The following is a 23,099-nucleotide window of genomic DNA, read 5'->3' on the forward strand; positions in this document are numbered from 1 at the left end:
TCCAATGAACACACGTCTTTCTTTGGCTCTAGTTAATTCTACAAGCAGGGTCGGATTTGGAAGTGTGGAGGCCCCGGGGCAACAAAGGAGTGGAGGCCCCTATTCAGGGTTTGAAAAGATAATCATATTTTCGGAAATATCCGAGACTTTGATATATATCCGAACATTTTAATATATATGTATAGATCCGATATTTTCGATCAGCACTTTAATAGTAAATACATCCTGAATTTACTGCTATTTATTATTTTACATTATTATTATTATTATTATAATTTATAGGGGAGAAAAAACGTAAAATTTGCTGACCCGTGAAAGTTAGGATATTTTTTAAAAATTTTATTGTGGGGGCCCCTTTATTGTGGAGGCCCTGCCTGCCCTCCCCTAAATCCGGCCCTGTCTACAAGGATTTTAAATATGGAAAATCACTTTGGGCCAAAGTAACCTAAACGTAAGGGTAACATCGGCCCAAATAAAAAACAATTAAAATGGATAATAATAATTTGAAAGTAATCAGTATTCAAAAATTAAATTAAGAGAACTCTAGATGCGTAAAAAAGGGCTTCACAGCTTGGAAATATTAATAGTTACAAAATTTTCAGAAAAGAAGAGAGGAGTTCCATAATGTATTGACAAAGTAGCCTGTGCTTAAGGTAACAAGAAAAACATTCAACTATAGCTCGAAAATGTACACATCTTTACCTGGGAGGTAAGGGGACTAAGTCCACTTTTTTCAAAGTTAAGATTTAAGCACCATCTTACTCTATGTTTTATTCCCCACTCCGAAGTATAAAACATATTTTGACAAGCAAATTTTTATTTTATCTATGAAGGTTATATTATACGTCACCTATATCATATAAAGGTGACGGTGTTTCTTTGTTTGTACAAGATGGCCAGAAGACCCCATAGCACCTACAGCCCTGAAACTTGACACAAAAATTAGAACGTACCCTGGGCCCGTGCACCTTGAAGCCGAAATTCTAAATTTCGAATTAGTTTTTTTCTAATTAATTAATTTAGCTAAATTTCTGCTAATTAGGGGGTAAAAATCCGCCCCACCCCCAAACATTATACATCGTTGGAAAGGGTTTTCCTTCCCAAACAAGATGATGTTTGTTCCATTTTTCTCAATTAATTAGAACAGGAGATATAAGCGATTCTAACTGAGCCAATTTTCATGGCTGCTCTTTCGAGAAATTGCTATAACACTAGGTCCACTTTCCAGACAATTTTCAACAACAACACTAGGTCCATTTTCCAGACAATTTTTCAATTACTTTCTTTTTAAACATTTTGGAGGAAGTTGCCTTTGTTGCTTATGAATATTTTACTGTTATTACTTTATTTTAAATTTATTGTGCATATGTTGTGTTTATTTTTAATTGGCGATGAATTATGGAGTTTTTTACATTTGAAAGCAAACTGCAAATGTAATTTTGATGTAATTTGTTTTTCTTTAATTCAACGGATTTTCTTTAAAATTTTTAGTACATGCATTGCTGTGCGGGTACGGCTAGTAAGCCAATAAATGACAATACAGTAATACAAATCATCACATAAGGGAAAATTTAATCTCATCCGATTAGATAATTTTGTTTTTGTGACTTAGTTCTAGTTTAACTCACAGGTACAGATACACTAACAACATTTTGTTAAATTCATTGCGTTTGGTTTTGAGGTATAGCAGCCAAAAGATTTTTTCAGTAGTAGAGTTGTCAGAAATGTACAAGTAATTTAACATAAACGGTGAAAATAGGTTAATCACAAACTTAAACATGCAAATGTGTCAAAATTCAAAAATGTTCACCAATTTGCATTCCAAAACTTTCTTCTAGAAATTTTTAATATACAAGAAAGGAGCTATACATTTCTTCCATACGACAGAAGAAAGTAAAAATAGTTACCGAATGTGATAATGACAGAATAGTCAGAATTCAAGATATACAGGTTTTTAAGAACATTTATTAGAGCTAAACATGGGGGGAAAGGCTAATTTTTGCTATAAATGCAGGGAAATTGAAAAGTTTCAACAAAGCAAGGTTTTTGAGATAGGCACGCTTGCGATAAAAATATTTGTATGTTACAAGGGTACATTTAAAAGGGGAGCTGAAGGGAAGAAAAGGGCTGAAGGTTTTTTTTTCCAAAATAAATTTAAAACATCATTGTGAAGAAGGATTTAATACTTTTAAACTTAAATTTCGAATTTTCTCTTACCAAAATAATATTAATGCTTCTGGTATGTTATATGTCTAAGCCAAATTGAACACAAAATGCATATTTATGTCGATTCCAATTTGATACTGTCGCAGGCATAGATATCTCAATGTTGCTCTGAGGTAACAATATGTACTAACTGAACATTATGTTATTATTATACCAAACAAATAAAATAGATCTACTAAAGATTTCTTTCCCATTATTGAAAAATTTTAAACTTCACTAATTTACATAGAAAGTCAACCTTTGAGCAGGGAGTTGATCTTTAACTTCTAATTGTTAAAAACAAATTCTAGTTATCATATAAACGAATTTCATCTTAAATAATTGCTTCTGTGCTTCAAAATGGTATAACAATTTGATGGCCCAAATATTTCTTAGTTTCTATATTTAGGAATCTATGTTGAAATATCTGCTCAAAATTGAAATAAAACAGAAAATAATCAGACACAAAAACTATTTTGAAGGGTTAAACTATAATACATTCCAGTTTGAAAAGTTTTTGCACCAAATTTCATAAAAAATTCGCCAAATGATCCTAATCCTACACAGAATACATATAAATACAGACAAACTTCCTATTGAATTAGCATTCAAGATTTTACTCAAAAGATTCAACATAAAGAATTTTCAATGTTTCACAAATGTTGGTGTGGTTTAGGATTTTGATTACTAATATTTATGATTTATTTTTGTTGCATATGCTTGAAAGGATGTGTTGTAGCCACACTATTCAACTATTCAACAAACATCTTGAGCAACCACCTCTACAAAAATCTTGCACTGAGTTTGAATGGAATGAGAATTTATTTTTTAAAAAAAGGGGGTGGGGGGTAAATAAAAATGAATGAATAATGAATGAAACAAAATAATAATTATACTTGCGTTGACTAAACTAAAGAAAACTTCAATTGTGAAATAAAATTGCAAAACATAAGAAATTTTTATAACTTTTGATGTACAAATATAAATGTTTAGAAAATAACAAAATATAATCAATCAACTTGTATAGATTTGAAGAAAAAAAAAAAACAAAGATGCCATTATAAGAGAATGATAAATCATAAATATAAAACTTATTACACACTTTTTGCTTCAAAGCTAGAGTTAAGTTGTTATAAACTGCAGAAACAGTTAGTGATTGATGAGTTCAAAATAAAACTTCAATTAATTATTACACTTATTTAATTTTAAAATAAGCTTTAACTATCCATAATTTTTCTCAAAAATAAAATTTATTATACATTTTTAACCAACAACAACAAATACAATTTTTTATTGCACTGAAAATAAAATAAGCTCAAGTTTGATACATGAATGATATATCACTTACATAACCCACAAGTTTTACTTTTGCCTACCAAACTTTAATGTTAATGACTATAAGCTGATAAAGGTGGGTTTCCCAAATTTCACTCAATTATACATTTATCAAACCATAATTCACAACTTGTGAACAGAAAAAAAAAAAAAAAAAACAAATCAGAACAATTTTATGTTTTAAAAATTAAATATTTCCTCAATTATCCTTCCTCAGTTCAAAAATTAAAACATCTTCAGTTACATGCAAGTGAAATATCATGACTAGATCTTGGATTTCAGATTGCATTATTCTTTGTTATTCAAGTTCCTAAAAGTAAGTCGAAACAAGTTATATTACTTGATTGCACACAAACTTTTTATATTTAAGAGAAATAAATATATAATTAAAAGTTTCAATTAGCGCAACTTAAAATGTTTTCCTCTACAATGTCAGAAAATATTACTGAGTGCAAGTAAGCACTAATGAAATACTTTACACATTCCTTTCGTCAACAAAATTTGATAACATTGATTTCATTTCAAATGACTTTTCATTGTATGCTCCATTTTAGAAATTAAACAAAATATTCTAAAATATCATCACAAATATTTTTTTTTGCAATAAATAATTAAAAAGAATTATGCTTTCTTTATATTTAACTCAAATTTCCACCACTTAGATTAATTAAGCTTTCAAATAGGGCTGCATTAGAGACAACCCTTTTCAGTCCTTATGCTATCCCCTAATATAGTACCCATCCCTTCATGCGGCATCACTACCATAGGATGCCATTACCAAGAGAATTTTCATATAAAGTTTCCCTACCAGATGAAAACACTGCCCTCTTCAATACGAAGCTGCCCTAGGAATTATATTTTGCCAAGAGTACTCAAAGCCTAGCGAGCAATCCAGATATCTTTTGCATGCTATGTAATCATATGGCATGGAAGTTATCAATCTAATGAATAGAATCATTGATTAGTGAGAACTCCATTACTATCTTTAAAATAAAAGAATATAACTGAACTGCTTAAATCTCATTACTTAACAAGTCACTAGTACTAGCAATGAGATCAAAATTAAGCAGTAAAGTCACTTGTGAACATTATCTAAGAAAATTTTAATGGAATCAAAAAGGCCATAAGAGAAAATTATAATGCCTCCATATTATTTAAATGTATTCTTTTCCAGCAAAAACTGCAATTCCGCAAATCTGTATGACCATCGACTATGCAACACATGTTACTCGTAAGTGCTGCATGTTTCACAAAATTTTATAACTATCTATGCGTAAGTACATTTTATTACTTCTTTCTACATCTCAATGTATAAAAGAAAGTATTGGATTGGTTAAAATTTTTAAACTTTGACAGATTTATTTGTTTGAGGCCTGCTAAATCAATTTCATCCATCTGTGGAGAATGTCTTAGTGTGACCAATTTTTTGCAGCCACTCAAGCTTAGAGCCAACTGCATGTTGTTGGACAAAATTTGGAAACAATTTGTACTCATGTGAATTGTTTCATATTAGTTTTTTTTTTTTTGCAATGGTTTGTGTATTTCTTACATTTCCTTCTTCAATTCTTATGATTTTTTTAGTGCTGAATACAGAAACAACTTTCATTATTTTGTTTAGTCCAAGGAATCCAAGCACACCAAAAATGCTTTTGTGGTCTTAAATTTGAATTTTCTTTTAATTAATTAACCTGAGTAACAACTGAATTTCTGTTTGAGAATAAGTAGTATAATGTTAATTTAATATTGAAACACACAGTGTACTATTTTGAAAGTATACTTTTTTAATTCCAAAGATTTTTTAATTCCAAAGAGTACAGATGCGTGGGTTTGTCTATTTTATTTTAATAAAATACACGTTATTATTTCATTATTATTATTATTATTTTACAAATTTTAGCAAAGAGTTAAAAAAAAAAACATGAATCCTACAGATTTATCTTTCTCCACAATGGCACTTTGTTTAATTTCAAAATCAGTTGGAGCTCTTAATTACTAGGATTTTGAAAGAAAGTAACATTATTGTTCTTGAAGTAGGTCTATATTAATATGCCAACTTATATAAATTTGACATCCCCCCCCCCCCCCAATTTCCTTTTACTCCATAACATAGTTTGTTCCTTTTAGTTTCTTTGCTAAAAAGTTTAATGACAAAATTTTCCCAGCGAAAGCAACGTTTTATAAACATTCTACTAAACATATTCTTAGAAGAGAAAATGACCGACTACGTTATGGGTGGATTCAGTTTCTATTTTCATCCTCAGAAAGGGGATCCATTAAGTAATTTGAGATCACAAATACAGTCTGTAATGACTTTTTGGAGATATAAATCCCAAAATGCAGCTGTGGGGGGGGGGGGGGGGGAGAGGCTATTGGTTACTTAAAGGGCAGTCCTTATCCTCCCTCTTTGAATCCACACTTAGATGAAAATTAATTTTCACTGTGTTAACAGTAATGATTAATTGGATTAAAAAACTGATTAGAGCTGTGATGATGGTAAAAAAATGAAAAAATTAAGACTACATGGAAAACACACACACACACACACACACACACACACAAAGCTGCTGGTGAGATTATTTTATCTAAGTTTTTTAACATATTTATTCATTAATTTTTAATAATAATTTTAATACTTCATTTACCTTTTGACATGATTGCAACAGTATTCTCACTAATTTTTTACTTTTTCAAAAACTGTTTTAAGAATTATTTATGTGTTTAGCAAAAAAAAAAAAAAAAAAAGACTCTCTGCACTGGAAACAGAGGGGAAAAATATTGGGAAAAAGAAATTTTAAACTATTGTCTCTTTTAAAAAATTATTCCCAATTAAAGCCATAGTATTGGATTAATTAATGGTTTAGAATTAAAACATTCCAAAAAAAAGAAGATGTAATGAATTGTGGTGGACACATTCACAGCAGCAAGGACAAGCTTTTGTCTCATCTTGAAGAAAAAATTTAAATATATAACAATGTGGATTAAATAATGGGCATAACCGGAGGGGGGGGGGGGGCAGAGAGGGGCAACCCCAAGAGGGTCTCCCTAGAAGATCACTTCTGACTACCAAGCTCTTTAAAAATATCGCCAAAGGTACCTTTAAATAGTAATTTTAGGATTTCAATTTTGAAAAATTTTTGGTGGAGAGCTACATGACTGCTTTTTTGACCTTGTCGGTCCAAAAATAGCATAAAATGTGTTTTTTAAGGGGGATCTGAGGACTATAATTTAAAATAATTTCAGAGGTCAGTAGTAGGGATGGAGGGGCGAGGGGGGGGGCGACTAAAACCCACTATCTTGTTACGCCTATGTTTGCCACTCCCTAACGTTAATAAACATGTTCTTGAATATGCTGAAAGAAATTAGAAGAACCTTCAATGTGTACAAGTCAGTGCTGTAATTGTTGAAGGAGCCTTGGGACACCATTTTTCGAAATATTTGGCTTGTTATTGTAAAAACAATGTAAACTTAATATGAATTGGTTTCAAACCAACTCCTAATTATTTTCTTTACATCTGCTTTTTAAATTTAAATTGGCTAGGTAATCTAAACTGTCCTTAAGTTCAACAAAAATTTCGTCAACCGTAACATTTACTCTACTTAAAAATTTGATGAATTCCCTCAAATATTTTTTCTCCAATAACAGCACCCGGGGAAATCATCTTGTTCATTGAGATGCCAGAGCTAAAAATGTTACTTTTCTTACGAAGATACAATGCACAGAATATAAGTGAAGTATTGGTTCATTCTCAAAGGAAAAAAAAAGTTAATTTAATACTGGACTCAGTCGCTCATTCAAGTCAACTGTTAGGTTCACACTGAAACCAAACTGAATATTAAAAAAATATATATAAATAAATAAAAATATAATGAAAGTTCAAAGTTTAAGTTCCCAGCAAAAATGATAAATCAGAAATAAACTTAGTCCAGTAAAAAAAAAAAAAAAAAAAAAAAAAAAATATTGAAAAATGAAACTAAGAAGTTTTTTAGTTTCAAGTAATATTATACACAGATAAAATATATGAAATACTAAAATGAAAAGAAATCAGTGCACAGATCATAGTTACTATTGTTAGTTAAGGAATTAATAGAATTTCATCACATAGATACTTTTTCGTAATTATGCAAAATTTTATGCCAGAACTATAAGAAAATTTACTTAAAATTTAGCATACCTCAGTACTTGATGATGATGATGATTCAGTTTTGTTTTTACGATCTGGAGAACAAGAGTTGCTGCTACTAGTTTCTTTACGTGCTTTCTTCACAGGAGTTGAATCAGTATCGTCTTGTATCTGAGTATTTCAAAAATTAATTTATTAGAGAAATCATAAATATTAAAAATATACCAATAAAAAAGTACACCTTGACAAAAGTACTTTTTTTTTTAACTTCTGAAGAATTACAATTTTGGGCAGAGTGGAGATAGTTGATCCACTAGGGGACTTGTTCACCCTTTCATATCTCGACACTCCAATAATGCACAATATTGATATTGGCAACATTACTCAGGGGGCTCACCTGGAGCGAGGGGGGTCATGGTGCAGACTGTGCCATTGAAATTTTTAGAGGGAAAAGGTGTTTTGAGGGGTATTTTTCACATTTTTAGGGGGAGCACCCTTGCTGTTAGGGGGCACCCCTGCATTACTGACCTGCCATGGTACATTTTCAGCCCTAAGTGTCACACGCCCCTAATTCCGCATGCTTTTGAGGTTGTTTGACATTGTCAGTTTTTAGCAGTGAGATTATTTTTAGGTTTTTGGAAGGGAAATGTTGCTAGCTTTTTGAAGCTAAGCAGTAGGACATTCAAAGAAATGTTAAAAGTGCGAGAAGAGCAATTTGTAGCTTGTTTTGCTCAAGTTTTAAATATGTTTTAAAAGTATAGGGTCTGGTGGGGTAAAGTGATCATAAAATTGTAGGTTTTCAACTTAGGTGGATAATAAACACAATAAAATCTTTAAACACTTCAATTTTTTTTGTTGTTATTTTACATTGCATTATTAAAGAACACGGTGCATTGAATTTCAGGAAAAAAAAAACTAATTAAAGTAGTTTTATAACACTTTCATTTCCTTTTTTTTATGACCATTTTACCCCATGGGATGGGGTAAAGTGGTCATAGTTAAAAAAAACTGCAAAACCGTTACAAATAACCCTAATTTTTGTATATTTCGGTTATTTTTATAGTTACAAGTATATGTACTAGTATATACGGGTATACACGAGTATACTATACGTATCGTGTAGACATGAGTAAACATATTCATATATGAATAGATACATGTATACATCAGATACATGCATGCACGTGCCTACTCAAGTATATACGTGTATACACGAGTATGTAAGAATGTACACGTGATTACCATCAGAAATGTATGCATGTCTACACGAGTATAAACGTGTCACGTGTATATGCGAGTATATACGCGTATAAACAAATATCATATGCGTGTTTTGCACTTGTATCTCGAGTATGCGCGTGCATACCTGAGTATATACGTGTATAATCAACATACATATGCATACATAAGTGTACATACATACTTATACGGGTATACACGAGTTAATTCGTGGATGTATCCAGTATGTGATTATTCCTATCTACTCACGTAAATATATATGGAAGCACGAGTTATACGCATGTTTACATGTAAACACGATTATATACCTGTTAAACATATATACGCGCATTTACGTGTCTACACCAGTACATGTATCCACGTATATCCACGAGTATACCCGCTAATATACATGTATGCTTACAGAATGAATCCAAGATCTTTTGCAAAATCTTAGTGGTGTGAAAGGGGAGGATAAGAAGCAAAGAACCATTCGGAATTTATGGTCGCTGATGCGCTACATGCACAAAAGGTCAGAAACTAATGTTAGCAAAACAGGTCACAAATTTGTTACACAAAGATGATTTTACCCGACATTTTAGTTTTTAAGAAATATTTAGAGCAGTTAAAAGTTACGGCCTGTAGTAGCTCTAATACAAGCATCGCAACAAAGGCGCAGCGACTGATGAAAGTTTTTCAAAAGTCTCGTAATTGCAACAGAGTGATTGCGATGCATGTGTTACAGCTGCCGGCCGCAAATTTTATCAATAACTTTAAAACTTTCTTAAATCCTAAAATGTTGTCTAAAATTGTCTTTGTGTAATAAATTTGTGACCTGTTTTGCATCCATTAGTTTCTGGCTTTATGTGCATGTAGCGCGTCAGCCTTGAGTTTGATTCCATATGTTTCTTATGATTCTTGCTTCTTATCCTACCGTCTAACACCTTTTAATAATTTGTGCAAGTGTTTAGACTCACCCTGCATACATGTATATTTTTGCTTGTATGCAAGTGCCTACTCGAGTATGTACGCGTATATACGTGTCTCCCTGAGTATATAATTGTGGTATATGTACGAGCATAAGCGGGAATATACGTGTATAGTCGAATGTATATCTGTATAGATAAAAAATACTTGCAGATACCCAAATACGTGTTTATTGGTGCATTTATGTGAGTACGTATATGTACGTGCCTACACGAGTATATGCGTATGCATACGCATATACTCGTATATTTAACTCTGTTTATTGTAATAACAATACATATTAAGTGAAATTAATATTTAATTTATATCTGCCTTATACTTAAAGATTAAGTGACTTTAGAAGAACAATATTCGTTTAAGCCTAATATTATGACCACTTTACCCCATCTTACTTAAATTGTTCTAAAAACTTATTCAAAATAGATTCAGCTAACTGCTAATGAGTAAGGGTTCTTGAGACATGTAGGAAGCTTCCTGTGCAGTCAATCTGTTCATAATTTTAACAAACAAAATTTCCCAAGAAAGTTAAAAGAGGGGTTTAGATTTTAAAAAGTTTCATATTTAAGCAAAATATTTTTTTTTACCAATTAAAATTTTGCCAGTTGTAAAATTTTGTATTCAAAATGTAGTTTCTAAATACACTACTCTAAAATAAAATGTTCACATTCATTCGAACATTAATTTCCAAGCTATAGGCATTTATTTGAATTATGACCACTTTCCCCCACCTGACCCTACCTGGGGATATTTGATCCTTTTGAGCCAAGGAGATTTGATTCAGGATTATGTGTCCTTAATAATTAGTCAGAGAGCCCTGGGCTGCCAGACCTCACTTATTTTCTGCGTAACTAACTGTGTGGGATAGAATAGAGTTAGTATGCTCCTTGAATGCGGGGATGCCTGCTAGCTTGGGCCGAGGGCCAATTTACAGGTACCAGGAGATGAATGTGCGCAAAACAAATTAGAACCTTACTTATTTTCCGAGAGCTGATTTTTATGTATGTTTTAAAGAACATTGTAGATAATTAATAAAAAATACTTCCAGACACCTCCTGTGGATGGAAATTTCTGGCAGACATCCTAAGCTTGCAAAAAAAAAAGTGTTTCTCTGCCTATTCCATGTCAAGCGAACTAGTGCTCCAAACCTGACCATCTCTGATTCGGATGAAATTTTAAAGAGGTGTTGACATGCCCTTGAAATCAACATATGCAAATTTTCAACTTTCGAGATCTAAATTCTGAGGATCTTGGATTCTTTAAATGAAGGCTAACAAAATGGTGGAGCAGTAAAACAAGTTGTGGTCTGGTAGTCAGAGGAGGGCACTAGTTCACTTGACATGAAATAGGCACACTATATTTGCAAGCTTTAGAACATCCGGCAGCATTTTTCGCCCCAGGGAAGTATCGGGCAGTATTTTTTTTTTTAAATTAATTATTGACAATGTTCTGTAAAACATACATAAAAATCAGCTCTTTGAAAATAAGTAAAATTCTAATTTTTTTTGAGCACACCTAGTACCTGAAAATTGGCCTCGATCCAAGCTAGCAGGAATGTAAAAATTCAAAGTGTATACTAACTCTATTCTATCCCTCAGAATTAGTCACACAGAAAATAATTAAAGACTGGTTTCCCTGGGCTCCGACTACTAGACATGGCAATTCGTTTCTCTGCTCCGCCATTTTGGAGCCTTTCATTTAAGGGATCCTAGATCCTCAGAATTTGGAATCCTCAGAAGTTAGAAATTTGCATATGTTGATTTCAAAGGCATGTCTACACCTCTATAAAATTTCATTCAAATCGGAGATGGTCGGATGGGGAGCACTAGTTTGCTCGACATGGAATGGGCAAATATCAGGGTTGGCCAGATTGGACCCAATTGGGTTGGACCCAATGGTTTTTTTTTTTGAAAAAACCCATTTAAAAAAACCCATTATTTAGCCCACTTTTGGGTTTTTTAAAATTTTCCAAGAAGTTTTTAAAAAATTAATTTAAATACTTTTACAATTTAAACTTCTTTTTTATTTGTTCTTCACCACAGCCAATGAACATAAAAAATGAATTTTGAACTTTAATAGTATTTCTTCACTTTTAACAGCATTAAAAAAATACTTCAAAGATTTTAAATAAATGTATTTAACTTTTTTCTTTAACCGGTCAATAAATAACTCAAATTATCTTGACTAAGTCCTGTCCCGTCTGATTTTCTCAACATTTGTAGATTGTACAGAGGAAACTACTCTAGTCGAAAGACTTTCGTGTGAAATATTTTCTGGAAACCAACAGGTCAGAAATCTCGATTAAACAAGGTATATTTTTTAGAAATTTACAGGTTTTACGAATGGTTGAACAGAATAAGATGTATTTTCATTACCTTACAAAAAAGTTTAATATTTGTTACACTGTACACAGAAATAGAAAAACAGGCAACATAAAATTCAAAGAAATGTCTTGATTAAGCTGGAATTCAGTAAAAAGGGATTTAAACTACTTGAGGTTCTACAGTAGTTTTGCATAACAAAATGAAATACAATAAAGTAAAATGCAAAAAAAAAAAAAAAAAAGTAGTAAATACAAACAAACAGATTTTATCACTCGAGAAGTAACTTTGACTTAACTGTTGGTAATCAAGGAAACTAAAAAATCTGAAACTTCACCATTCTTGGGTTTCGTCGTCTTTTTTACTTTTCTTCAGAAAACGCTGAATTTTCCAGCTTTGACAATTTTTTTGCTTTGTCCATATACTTACGCTACAATATGCTACAAGTACCCCACATTTTCCCTAAGAAAAGACAAAAAAAAAACCCACATTTCTTTTAAAAAACCCAGTTTTAGTTGGGTTTTTTTGGGTTTTATTTAAAAAAACCCAAAAAACCCTGGGTCCATGGGCTTTTTTAAAAAAACCCGGGTTTTTGCCAACCCTGGCAAATATACGCTTTTTTTGCAAGCTTCTAAGTTAAGCTTAAGCCTTGCGAGCTCTAAGCAACTTTGGCCTATGGGAAGTGTCTGGTAGTATTCTTTATGAATTATCGACCATGTTCTGTAAAACATAGATAAAAATCAGCGCACAGAAAATAAGTAAGGTTCTAATTATTTTGGCATACACATTCTACCCCTGGAACCTGTAATTTGGGTCTTGGCCCAAGCTAGCAGGCATGTGCATGTTCAAAATGCATACTAACTCTATTCTAGCCCACAAAATTAAATAAGTAAGGATAAAAAGAAAATAAGTAAGGTCTGACAGCCCTGGGCTCTTGGACTATATGAATGAACTAACAAGAATACACTATTTATTTTACTTGTTGTTAAACAGAAATGCCACTGCATTTCAAACTCTAGCCTACAAATAAACTAAATCCTGAATCCCCTAACAATAGTTTGAAAAAAGCCAACTTGGGATAAATGTTAAGTAATCCCATTACAAAAAAAAAAAAAAACAACGCCAACTTTGAAATCTTACTATTAAGCTTATTGGATGCATTACTTTACCAAAATTCTTGTTGAAACACGAAAACTAATGTTTTTTTTTTCTTTCTGTTCTTGTGAACTACTAAGTTTAACTAGTTAAATGTAGCAAGTTTGAAATATTTTTACTATTTATGATATAAAAACCAGAGTTGCAGAGTTGGAATTGTGGGGTTGGACAGATTTTGGGGCAAATATATCACAGTCAGAGGTTGCAGGCTTAAAATTCCAAGAGTCAGAGTGAGTTATTTTCCCTCAAAGTATGCCACTCTGCCAGTGCTTGCAGAGTTGGACTGATTTTAGGGCATAAGAGTTTGAGTCTGTTATTTTCTTTTCAACTCCACAGCCTTGATTAAAATCTAATTTTACTCTTCCATTATAGCATAAACATTAAACTTTAAATGTTTTTTTAATACTTATTTTTAAACTTTCATTGAATACTTGGTCAGAACAAATGAAAAAACTTGCAACGTGAATTACTTTTTATCACAGTTTTTTTTTTTTTTGTTAAATACTAATTTTAATCACTATTTCTTTTATTGTTTCTTTTTATAATTATACCCAAACAATTTTGTTTTTTAAATGAATAAATAATAAGCAGGTCATAATAAAAATGTTTGACTTGTATCTAAAACACTTTTTCTCCCAGGATCAAGTCTTGCATAATGGAAAGATGATCCTTTTTGCTATTTTTTTTCTTCATAATATTTCATTATAAAAAAATAGCATTTTGCTACGAAAAAGACTTCTTAATGTGTAATATGCGATTTATAGTTCCATTGATTCAAATAAATGTTATAAGCACCAACACAAAAGGGGATCAACTGTCCCAGTTCTCTCTTAGCATTGAGTTCAAAGATATGAATTATTTCTAAATTATAAGCGTTATAAAAACATTAGGCTTAAGTTACTTTAAATTAAATCTAAAAATGTACCTCGGAGTTTGAACTTCTCTTTCTTTCACCACTTGGAGGTGAGGGACTACTATTGTTCTCTTTCTTTACTTTCTTGACAGGTGATAAGCCCACAATTTCAGATGTTTGCTTTGAAGCCACATACAAGTTCTGAAGATATAATTTTAAAGTTAATTTTATGTTTACATGAGTGTATTAAAATGAAACTGATCAGATGAAATGAACTTACTTTCAGTTCCTGGACATTAGTAGCTTCTTTCCATGTTTTGTCATCCCTCACACGAGTAACGCGAGGAAACCGAATTGAAATCCCTCCAGCTGTATGAATTTCTGCTTTCGAAAACTCAGCACCAGTGATTTCCCATACAGGAGATTCCTATAATTAGTAAAAACTGCATAGCATTAATAAATAAATTAATAAATAAAAATAAAATAAAAAATAAATACAAGTTGCTCTAAAGGAATTCTGTATATTTTTTAATAATTAAGATTTTAGCTGTGGGATGTATACTACTGAAAAAAAAAGTAAGTAAAAAGATGTGATGTAGTGTAATCTTTTCCAAAGGACAAGGTTAGTTGGAAGTACACTTAGCTTCAACTTAGTCAAATCATCTTCATCAAATCTGCAGATGTTATAGTCAACTCTTGACAATGCAAACTCTCTCTTTTGGCTAAAACCTTTGAATCATCAGTAGTTTGAGTTACGGGAAGTTCCCCCAACCTTTTTGGGATCCAATGAAAACTTTAAGGCAAAGGAATGTGCAAGTTATGTGGCTTCATGTTGGGTTATTAAGAGTTGACTGTATTAGATGTTATACAGTGTTTATACACCTCGTTTAATCTGCAAAACCTCTAATCTTGCAACCATTAGTATGAGACGCATACTGCAAAAATGATCAAAATAAGATGCAGAGTTAAGATATTGTAAGTTTGAAGCAAAAAAGAAAATTAGTAAATAAATATGAAATCTAACTTTTATATGGACCCTTGGTTCAATAATTTATATTTAAAAATAATCTCAATTAAAAAATGGTTTCAACACAAAAAATTTGAAACATTTGCGACTAAAACTCAAGGAGATATTCCAAATCAAAGTTTTAAGTGACCATACAGAAGATGAGATTTAAACTTATAACCCTTTCAGAAGAATGACAGGTTGTCGAAGCGAAAAAAGAAAATAAAAATTATTTTTCTCACTATTATTGAAAATTGAATACAAATGGTATGCTATGATATGTAAAAACACATTGCAAACGCTCATACAAATGAAAAAAAAACCTCTTATGCACAGGGGCGGATCTAGAGGGGGGCCATGGGGGCCATGGCCCCTCCCAAAGCCTTGTGATTGTAGGAATGTTTTTAAGGGAAAAAAATATTATGAGAAGATAACAAAATTTAACACATGTATTTTACTGAAAAAGGAGTATAGGCCTTAATTGGGAGATAAATTATATCCCTATCCTCAAAAGAAAACTTTTATTACCAACATTTTTCTCCATCTTTTACATTATTTCTTGATTCCAACTACAGAAACTTGGATGATCTCTAAATGCTGCAGTTCTCAGAGTACACCTATTGTTCACAAGAACAAAGAAAGCCTAAATTTTCGTTTTATGGCTTTAATTTCGAAACTAGAAGGAGAACCCCCCTTTCCCATGCCCTTTCACAAATGCCTTGATGCATAGCAAAAAATTGCATTTTAAGTCTTTTATTTGGAAAAAATGTCAACGGAAACTAGCTTATCCAGCCCTTATCACTTAACTTGTTTAAAAGCAAGTTCAATGAATTTTTTTGGAACTTCAGTTACAAACGAGTTTTGATAGGACCCCTCCCTCCCTATTTTATATCGTGATGAAAACTTTAAAAGGAGGTTTTTTAGAGGAGCTCACGAATCTTCCATCCCTTTCTAAGATATGTATAAATACAGTTAAAAATCGAATTTTTTTAGAGCCTCAAAGGAAAAATATTTCCAGGAAGGAAGGATTCTAAGCACCTTCTCACTTCCTTTAATGTAAGCAAACATTACCTAAAGGTGCATTTTTAGATTTTACAGCCGAAGAGCTAGAAGAGCACCCCTCCTCTTCTAACTTCTCAATGTATAATGACAGAATATTTTGGTTTCTAAGCTTTATTTTCAAAAAGTATTTTGCGGCCAGCGTCCAAAAACGTGCATCATCAAAAATAGACGAAATGCGTTTTAAGTATCCTAATTTTCAAAAATTACTCGGAAATTTAAATTTTGAAACATTTTCGAGGGAGATTCCTAAATCCACCCCCTCATCTAATGTCTCGATACCCTGCAAATTGAGTTTTTAAAACTTCATTTTAATAAAATATCTGGGGAGTTACCAGGACCCAATTTCCCAATAGGCAGAGTAGGCATCTGCCTAGGGCGGCAAACTTTTCAGGGGTGGCAAATTTTCTATTATAAAACACATTTTTTGAATTAAATTGCTATTCTTGAAAGTAAAATGTTAGCATTCTTTCATTTTCCACAGAGGCAATTTTTCTTGTAACTTAATAATGATTACTTTCGCACATCTTATGAAAGTTAAATGTTTTTCAATCATGGTATTTGCAGAATCATCAGCAAAATTTACCGAATAAAAATTTTTTGGGGAAATCACTGTGATCATTTCGTCGGGGCGCTTCAGAATGTGAAACGCCATCATTTCTTCATAAGTGTGACAGTTTGAATCTGGGGAACAGTTTTTTACGTTTTTTGAGTCAAGGATATTTTGCTTCTTTTATGGGGGGGGGGGGGGGGAGATTTCAAATTTGCTTAGGGGCATCATGGAGCTAAATTTGGCCCTGGGGAGTTGGTTCAAAATTTTCGGATGGCCCCTCCCAAAACAATCGGCTGGATCCGCCACTGCTTATGCATATATATATTTTAAAACCTATATTAGCTGCTACCCCCACCCCCCAAAAGGTGTTATTGACTGTAAGTATAAAATAGTGTAAGTCGTAAAACATTGCACTTCATACCTCCGTGAATATCAGTAGTACTTATATCAAACTTTTTGTGTCTCAATTGCGTTTTCATGGTTTTTGATTCCCTATAAATGCAATGCAGGGGATCAGGAGAATAATTTTTTCGATTCAAACTTTTCACATCTTAACTCTGCATTGTTTTTTGACCAGTTCTGCAATTGGAAGTATGCATCTAGATTGTGAAAATAGAGGTCTTGCAGGCAGGGGCGTGCACATGGGGTGGAGGGAGAAGGAACACCTGTTGGCCGGGGCTGGAGCCTAAAGGGGGCCCGAGATTTTTTAAACGAAGGGCTAAATATACGAAGGAGTATAGGGGTGAACAATATAGAGGGGGCCCGTAAAAGTAATCTGGGATGGGCCCCAAAATCTCTATGCACGTCCTTGCTTGCAGGTTGAACGGGGATGCACTACATTGAGTTTGGAAGTGCAGTCATAACAGTTAAAAATAATACTGTTTATAGCAAATTCATGGCGACAATGAAAAACTTCAGTTTCTCCTCACATTTTACTGCGCATTATTTAGCTTTTTGAAATGAAACTACGGCTGTAATGAAATTTTTATTTGGTCTCCTCGGCTTCTCCATAAACAGGAGGGACTATTAGAAATCAAAAGAGCAACTGGAAATGTTAGTAACGTTAGTAAACAGTAAACTAAAACAGGTACATTCCTCTTCAAGGATAATAAAACATACTAAGCAGCTGCATACAGTTACAATGAGAAGCAAAATATTTTTTAGCACACTAATACGATTTTGCTTTAGTTTAGTCATATAATATCAAAAATTCAAGGGGCCATTCATTAATTACGTAAGGGTCCCGAGGGGGAGAGGGGAGTTGGAAAAATCTCTACATACCTTACTTGGGGGGGGGGGGCAAGCTCATTTTTACATAGTATTTCAAAAGTTGATATTTTATATTAGAAATCGCACGGTCAAGTGGTTTGGCAGGGATCATATTTAATTTTCGTCTGGAAGGTAAAAAATGTATTAGGATGAGCGGTTTTTTATTTGTTTTAAAAAGAAAGAATGGTGTAAAATGTAATAAAAGAATAGCACTATGTATGGCATGTTTTATTTTTTAGTATTGCATCATACACAAAAAAATGTCGAATAAACTTTCAGTCAATAATCCAACTTTTTAGTAAATATTTCTTTACACAAAAAGATTTAATTTAATAATAGTGAATTTAATTATGATTCCAGTGATATAAGATTCGTTAATTTATTATTTTGAAAAAAATAGAATCTTATGTAAGAATGGGGGGAAGGGGTTTGAAAAATATTACATACCCTTATATGGGGGAGCGGGGGGTCAAAAATTGCCAAAATCATACTTTAAAAAATCATAATTAATGAATGGCCCCCAAGAAGTTTTCTGGAAAAAAAATATTCTTTGAAAGTCATTTCTTATGTCCATGATCTTTTTCATTGTGACATTGTTCGTTGAAAATCTTTATGCAAAGTCTGGAAATATGGCAACACAGGCAGATTTTTTTAAAAAATGAGATTAGATGCAAACTTCTTAATATTTGACTAAATGTCAAGAAGCTGTTGCACACTCTTAGCAAGGCATTGGTTGTTGATGACAGCAATGGAGCATTCAAAAGCATGGATGCTATGTTAAGAAATTGGATGCCTCAAAGAGGCAACTCTGATGTTGAAGAAAATCTGATGTTGAAAAATGCCGTGCAGTAAAAATCTACAGTCACATTCTAACATACACGAAACTATTTGATCCATCATGCAATAGTGTTACAAAGTAACATACACTCCTTATAGGCTTCAGGTAAGGCTTCAGGCTTAAGAAAAACATTGTTAATATTACACATGACAACTGGCAAAATGTACATGAAGAAATTAATCAGGAGTAAAGTACCTTTGGCTTTTCAGACACAAAATCAGGAACTAAAGATTTGTTGACTATTAACCAGGAAGGAACTTTTGAAGGGTCCTGCAAACAAATGAAAATTAATGATCGTGAACATACCCACATACTAATAAACAGAGGAGAAATTAGGGATAGATAATGTTATCAAAATTGTGTAGATAACATGAAAGCTACATTATAGAATATCAGAATGAATTGGAATCAGATTTGTTACTAAAACGAGTATATGAATGTATAAGCTCAGTTGAGATATAAAGAAACATGTGTTTACAAAAAACATTTCTATAATTACATGAATTGAAAAGTAGTTTAACTACAAAGCAAACTGCATAAATACTGTAGTTTGCTGTCTTTACTTTGAATTTTAAACTGCTTTTATATTCATATTAGTAGCGCAACGTTTTTGTAAACACATGTTTCTTCATACTTCAACTAAGCTTATACATTCATGTACTCAACAAATCTGACTCTAATTCATTCTAATGTTCTTTAATTTAGATTCAATGTTCATTTCATTAATCTATCTTGCTGGCTTATATGATACTGACTTCTTCAAAAACATGCAAATACTGTAACAACTGTATGGGGTCTTCTGGCCACCAGGTACAAACAAAGAAAGAAACACTGTCACTCTTATGCATATAGATATAGTGCAAGAGAAAAAACAAAAGTGCAATTTTCAAAATTAATGAAAGCAATCCAATTATCAGTTAAAAAATAATATAAAATGATGAGACCAGTACTCTTCAGCAGTGGAGACTTCATCTTATGGCTAAAAGAGCAAAGAACTCAAACTACAAACTAAATAAAATATGTTTAAGTCCCAAGTATACACTTTTAAGCATTGCATTAGGCCAACACACCGATCGCAAAAGGGCAGGCAAATAAACGGGAACTTAGCCCTAAAACAAATAGTTAACAGAGACAAAACCGCCAGCTATTAGTTTTAGGTAACTTTCAGAACATTTTTATTTTATTAATCATTTTCTGCAATTTAGTGCTTCTGAAATGTTTCAATTGAATTAAAATACTTCAATCAGATAATGAAAGAGACGATTAAATTGATGATGATGAAATTTGGTAAATGAATTCAGTCAATAAAATTAGCTTAAACAATATATATCATAATAAATAGCACTGTAATGTTAAAAACAGTTTTGTTTATGTTTCTATGTACAACATAAATTCAATGCAAGCAGAATATTTTTACTATGGTAATATAAAATATAAACAAATATCATACATGTATTTCTTAGTGAATGTTCTGGAAATATATAGCCCATTACAAAAGTATACCAGAGATGAGTCAAGCAGAGATAAAAATACATACCTGCTAAAAAGTTGTAACTCAACCTTACATTTCACTTACACTGAAAGTTTGCGAATCTGTAATATCCCTTGCATATACAAATTGCTATAATTATGTACATTGCTTTAAAAATTTTAGGAACATTTTAACAAAAACATTGCTCAACAACGATCATGATCAACGATAAATAAATTTTCAGTTGAATGCTCTCCTACATTTTAGCATGAAATCAGTTTAATAAAAATTATAGTTCATTCTAACTACCTTGTAATTTTAGAAATTTTTCAATCAGATGCAGGAAAAAATTAGGGGTTTTATGGGCATTTAATTTTAATTTGCGAGAGCATTTTATTGTATTCATATCAGAGAATTTATGCAAAAACAGATTAACTGATAATTAATAGTTAATGAATTAATTTGATATAAACTAATAATTAATAGTTAATGAATTAATTTGACTATGGAATATTGCATTGTAATTGGGTTTGAGGTCATATGGAAAATTTAAAAAGAATCTGATGATAGGAAGTGGGTGAAAATTGAGTTCCAAGATTTGACCAGGATAGACATACACCAAACCAAGTTCATAAAAGCATAGTAAAATAATAATGCTTAGCACGCCTCAGAAAAAACAAAGCCTTTTGTTAGTAAAAAGCTGTAATTTTTCAAGTTTCACTGGGTATCATTGACAAAGTTTATACAACAAAATTACAAAGGTAACGAAATGGCCATTGCATCCCTTTGACTTTGTTACAAATGGGTGCAACTGTATTAAAATCTTGTGTAAGTAATATGAGCTGTGACTCATTTCTACTAATACAAGTGAGACATAGACTTACTTTGCTAATTTTAATCATTTTTAATGATTTCTGCAGTTGATCAAGCTCAGCGTCTGAAAACCCTCCATGAACTTTAGTAACAGTATAAAACTTGTCAGTTTTTGGATTATAGCTTCCCATGAGAAAAATTGACATCATGCCTCCTAAAAAATACAAAATAAGCATTGTCGCATCATAAAAACCATTAACTCTAAAAAAAGAAAATAAAAACATGAGTAATATTAATGATAATAAACATACAAAGAAAAAACTGCATTGGAATAAAAAAAAATGGAACCCCCCCCCTCAGTTTTAAACAACGCCAGGGGTGTCCATGGATAAGGGGGCATGCATACATTGCACTACTGCAATTCTTAAGAGGAGTGTTTAGGAAGGTCATAGTATTTTTTTTTGGGGAGCATGTGTTTTTTTCTTTTTCCCACAATAAGGTAATCTTACCAGCCAACTTTGATTCTTAGTTAACCAAGTGGGGAAAGTGATGTTTTAAAATTTGCTTGTCTTCTTGTATCATAATTTATTACACTTGCTCTTTGGCTTAGAGCATGGATGAGCAGAGATATACAAGTGTTGGAATGTCTCAGTTCAATTTCTCTTTTTATCTGTTCTCACAACAATTATTCACTTCAGTGCCAGAGCCAAGATGATATAGCTAATTATTTCTGTGGAATGACACAATAATAATAAAATAATAACATAATTAGTCTTTCATCAGATTTCAATAGTTCAAAAACCAGTTTCTAACTGAATTTTTCAAAATTTATCACACTTTACCACAGCAATTTTCACCCTGCTATAGACAAGTGTTTTTGCTGTAGATCAATAGTTACTCACTATAAGTCTTATGCACTCAACCTTTTATATACTTTGTGCAGCATTGATTAGTGATTCAGGTATATATCAGTGCTGGCCTACCGGTTAAACTTGATTGTTTGAGGAATTGACCAAAAAGTCAAATTTTTTTAAAAATATTCTTTAGATATGTAGGATTTTGAACAATCACAATTTTTAGAGTAAAACATAATTTATCAAAATGCATTATATGGATAAAACTACATAAATAATATCAGAAGATTTCAGCAAGAGAAAAAAAAATCCAAATTAAGTGTCACTAACACATGTTTACCTTTCTTTCCAGTACCATAATATGCACCTAAAACCACTAGATCGGCCGTATCTACCATTTTCCTCTTATTATCTTTGGACAAGCTGTTCTCCTCTTTGGCCGAACCTTTCCCCTTCTTCCCTCTAGCAAGGTAATCTTTTTTTACTTTCAGCCAGTGTCGCTTACCAGGCTCATATATGCTCTAGGGGTTACATGAAAAAAAGATAAGTTACTAAATTTTTTGTGCTAGATTATAAATACAAACAGATTTCAAAAACATTGAGATTGATCAAGAGAAAAAAGAAACTTAGTTTAAACATTATGAAAGTTTGAAAACGGAGTAATATCACACAACATAGTAATTTTCACTACTTTTGAGCCGAGATCTAAACTTTGGAAAATTCTAAAATCCAGAACTGTCATAATCTCAAGTATTTTGAATTTTGGGTCCTATACCACATACAGAACAAGAAGAATCTTTGTTCAGTTGTTACTACAGTATTCATACTAGAAACCTGTCTGTGAGTTGAGCAGGAATCTTTACTAATAATAAAGCTGAAAGTCTCTCTGTCTAGATCTCTGTCTGTCAGGATCTCTCTCTTTCCGGATCTCTGTCTGTCAGGATCTCTGTGATGCGAATAGTGCCTAGACCATTCGGCCGATTTTAATGAAATTTGGCACAAAGTTAGTTTGTAGCATGGGGTGTGCACTTCGAAGCGATTTTT

At 32.1% G+C, this 23,099-nt stretch overlaps 1 protein-coding gene across 1 annotated transcript in view; it reads right to left on the reverse strand.

Annotated features, from left to right (window-relative positions):
- LOC129228554 (DNA ligase 3-like) overlaps positions 1-23,099 on the reverse strand; it is a 285,727-nt gene that overhangs the window by 213,016 nt on the left and 49,612 nt on the right. Inside the window, exons 16-21 of the mRNA XM_054863237.1 lie at positions 22,396-22,576; positions 21,273-21,415; positions 19,113-19,187; positions 14,473-14,619; positions 14,265-14,393; positions 7,713-7,832 (exon numbers count right to left, since the gene is read on the reverse strand). Of these exons, the coding sequence (XP_054719212.1) occupies positions 7,713-7,832; positions 14,265-14,393; positions 14,473-14,619; positions 19,113-19,187; positions 21,273-21,415; positions 22,396-22,576 (795 nt within the window). The remainder of the gene's footprint in view (positions 1-7,712; positions 7,833-14,264; positions 14,394-14,472; positions 14,620-19,112; positions 19,188-21,272; positions 21,416-22,395; positions 22,577-23,099) is intronic.

This window comes from Uloborus diversus, chromosome 8 (genome assembly GCF_026930045.1).
Source record: "Uloborus diversus isolate 005 chromosome 8, Udiv.v.3.1, whole genome shotgun sequence".
Classification (NCBI taxonomy): Eukaryota; Metazoa; Arthropoda; class Arachnida; order Araneae; family Uloboridae; genus Uloborus; species Uloborus diversus.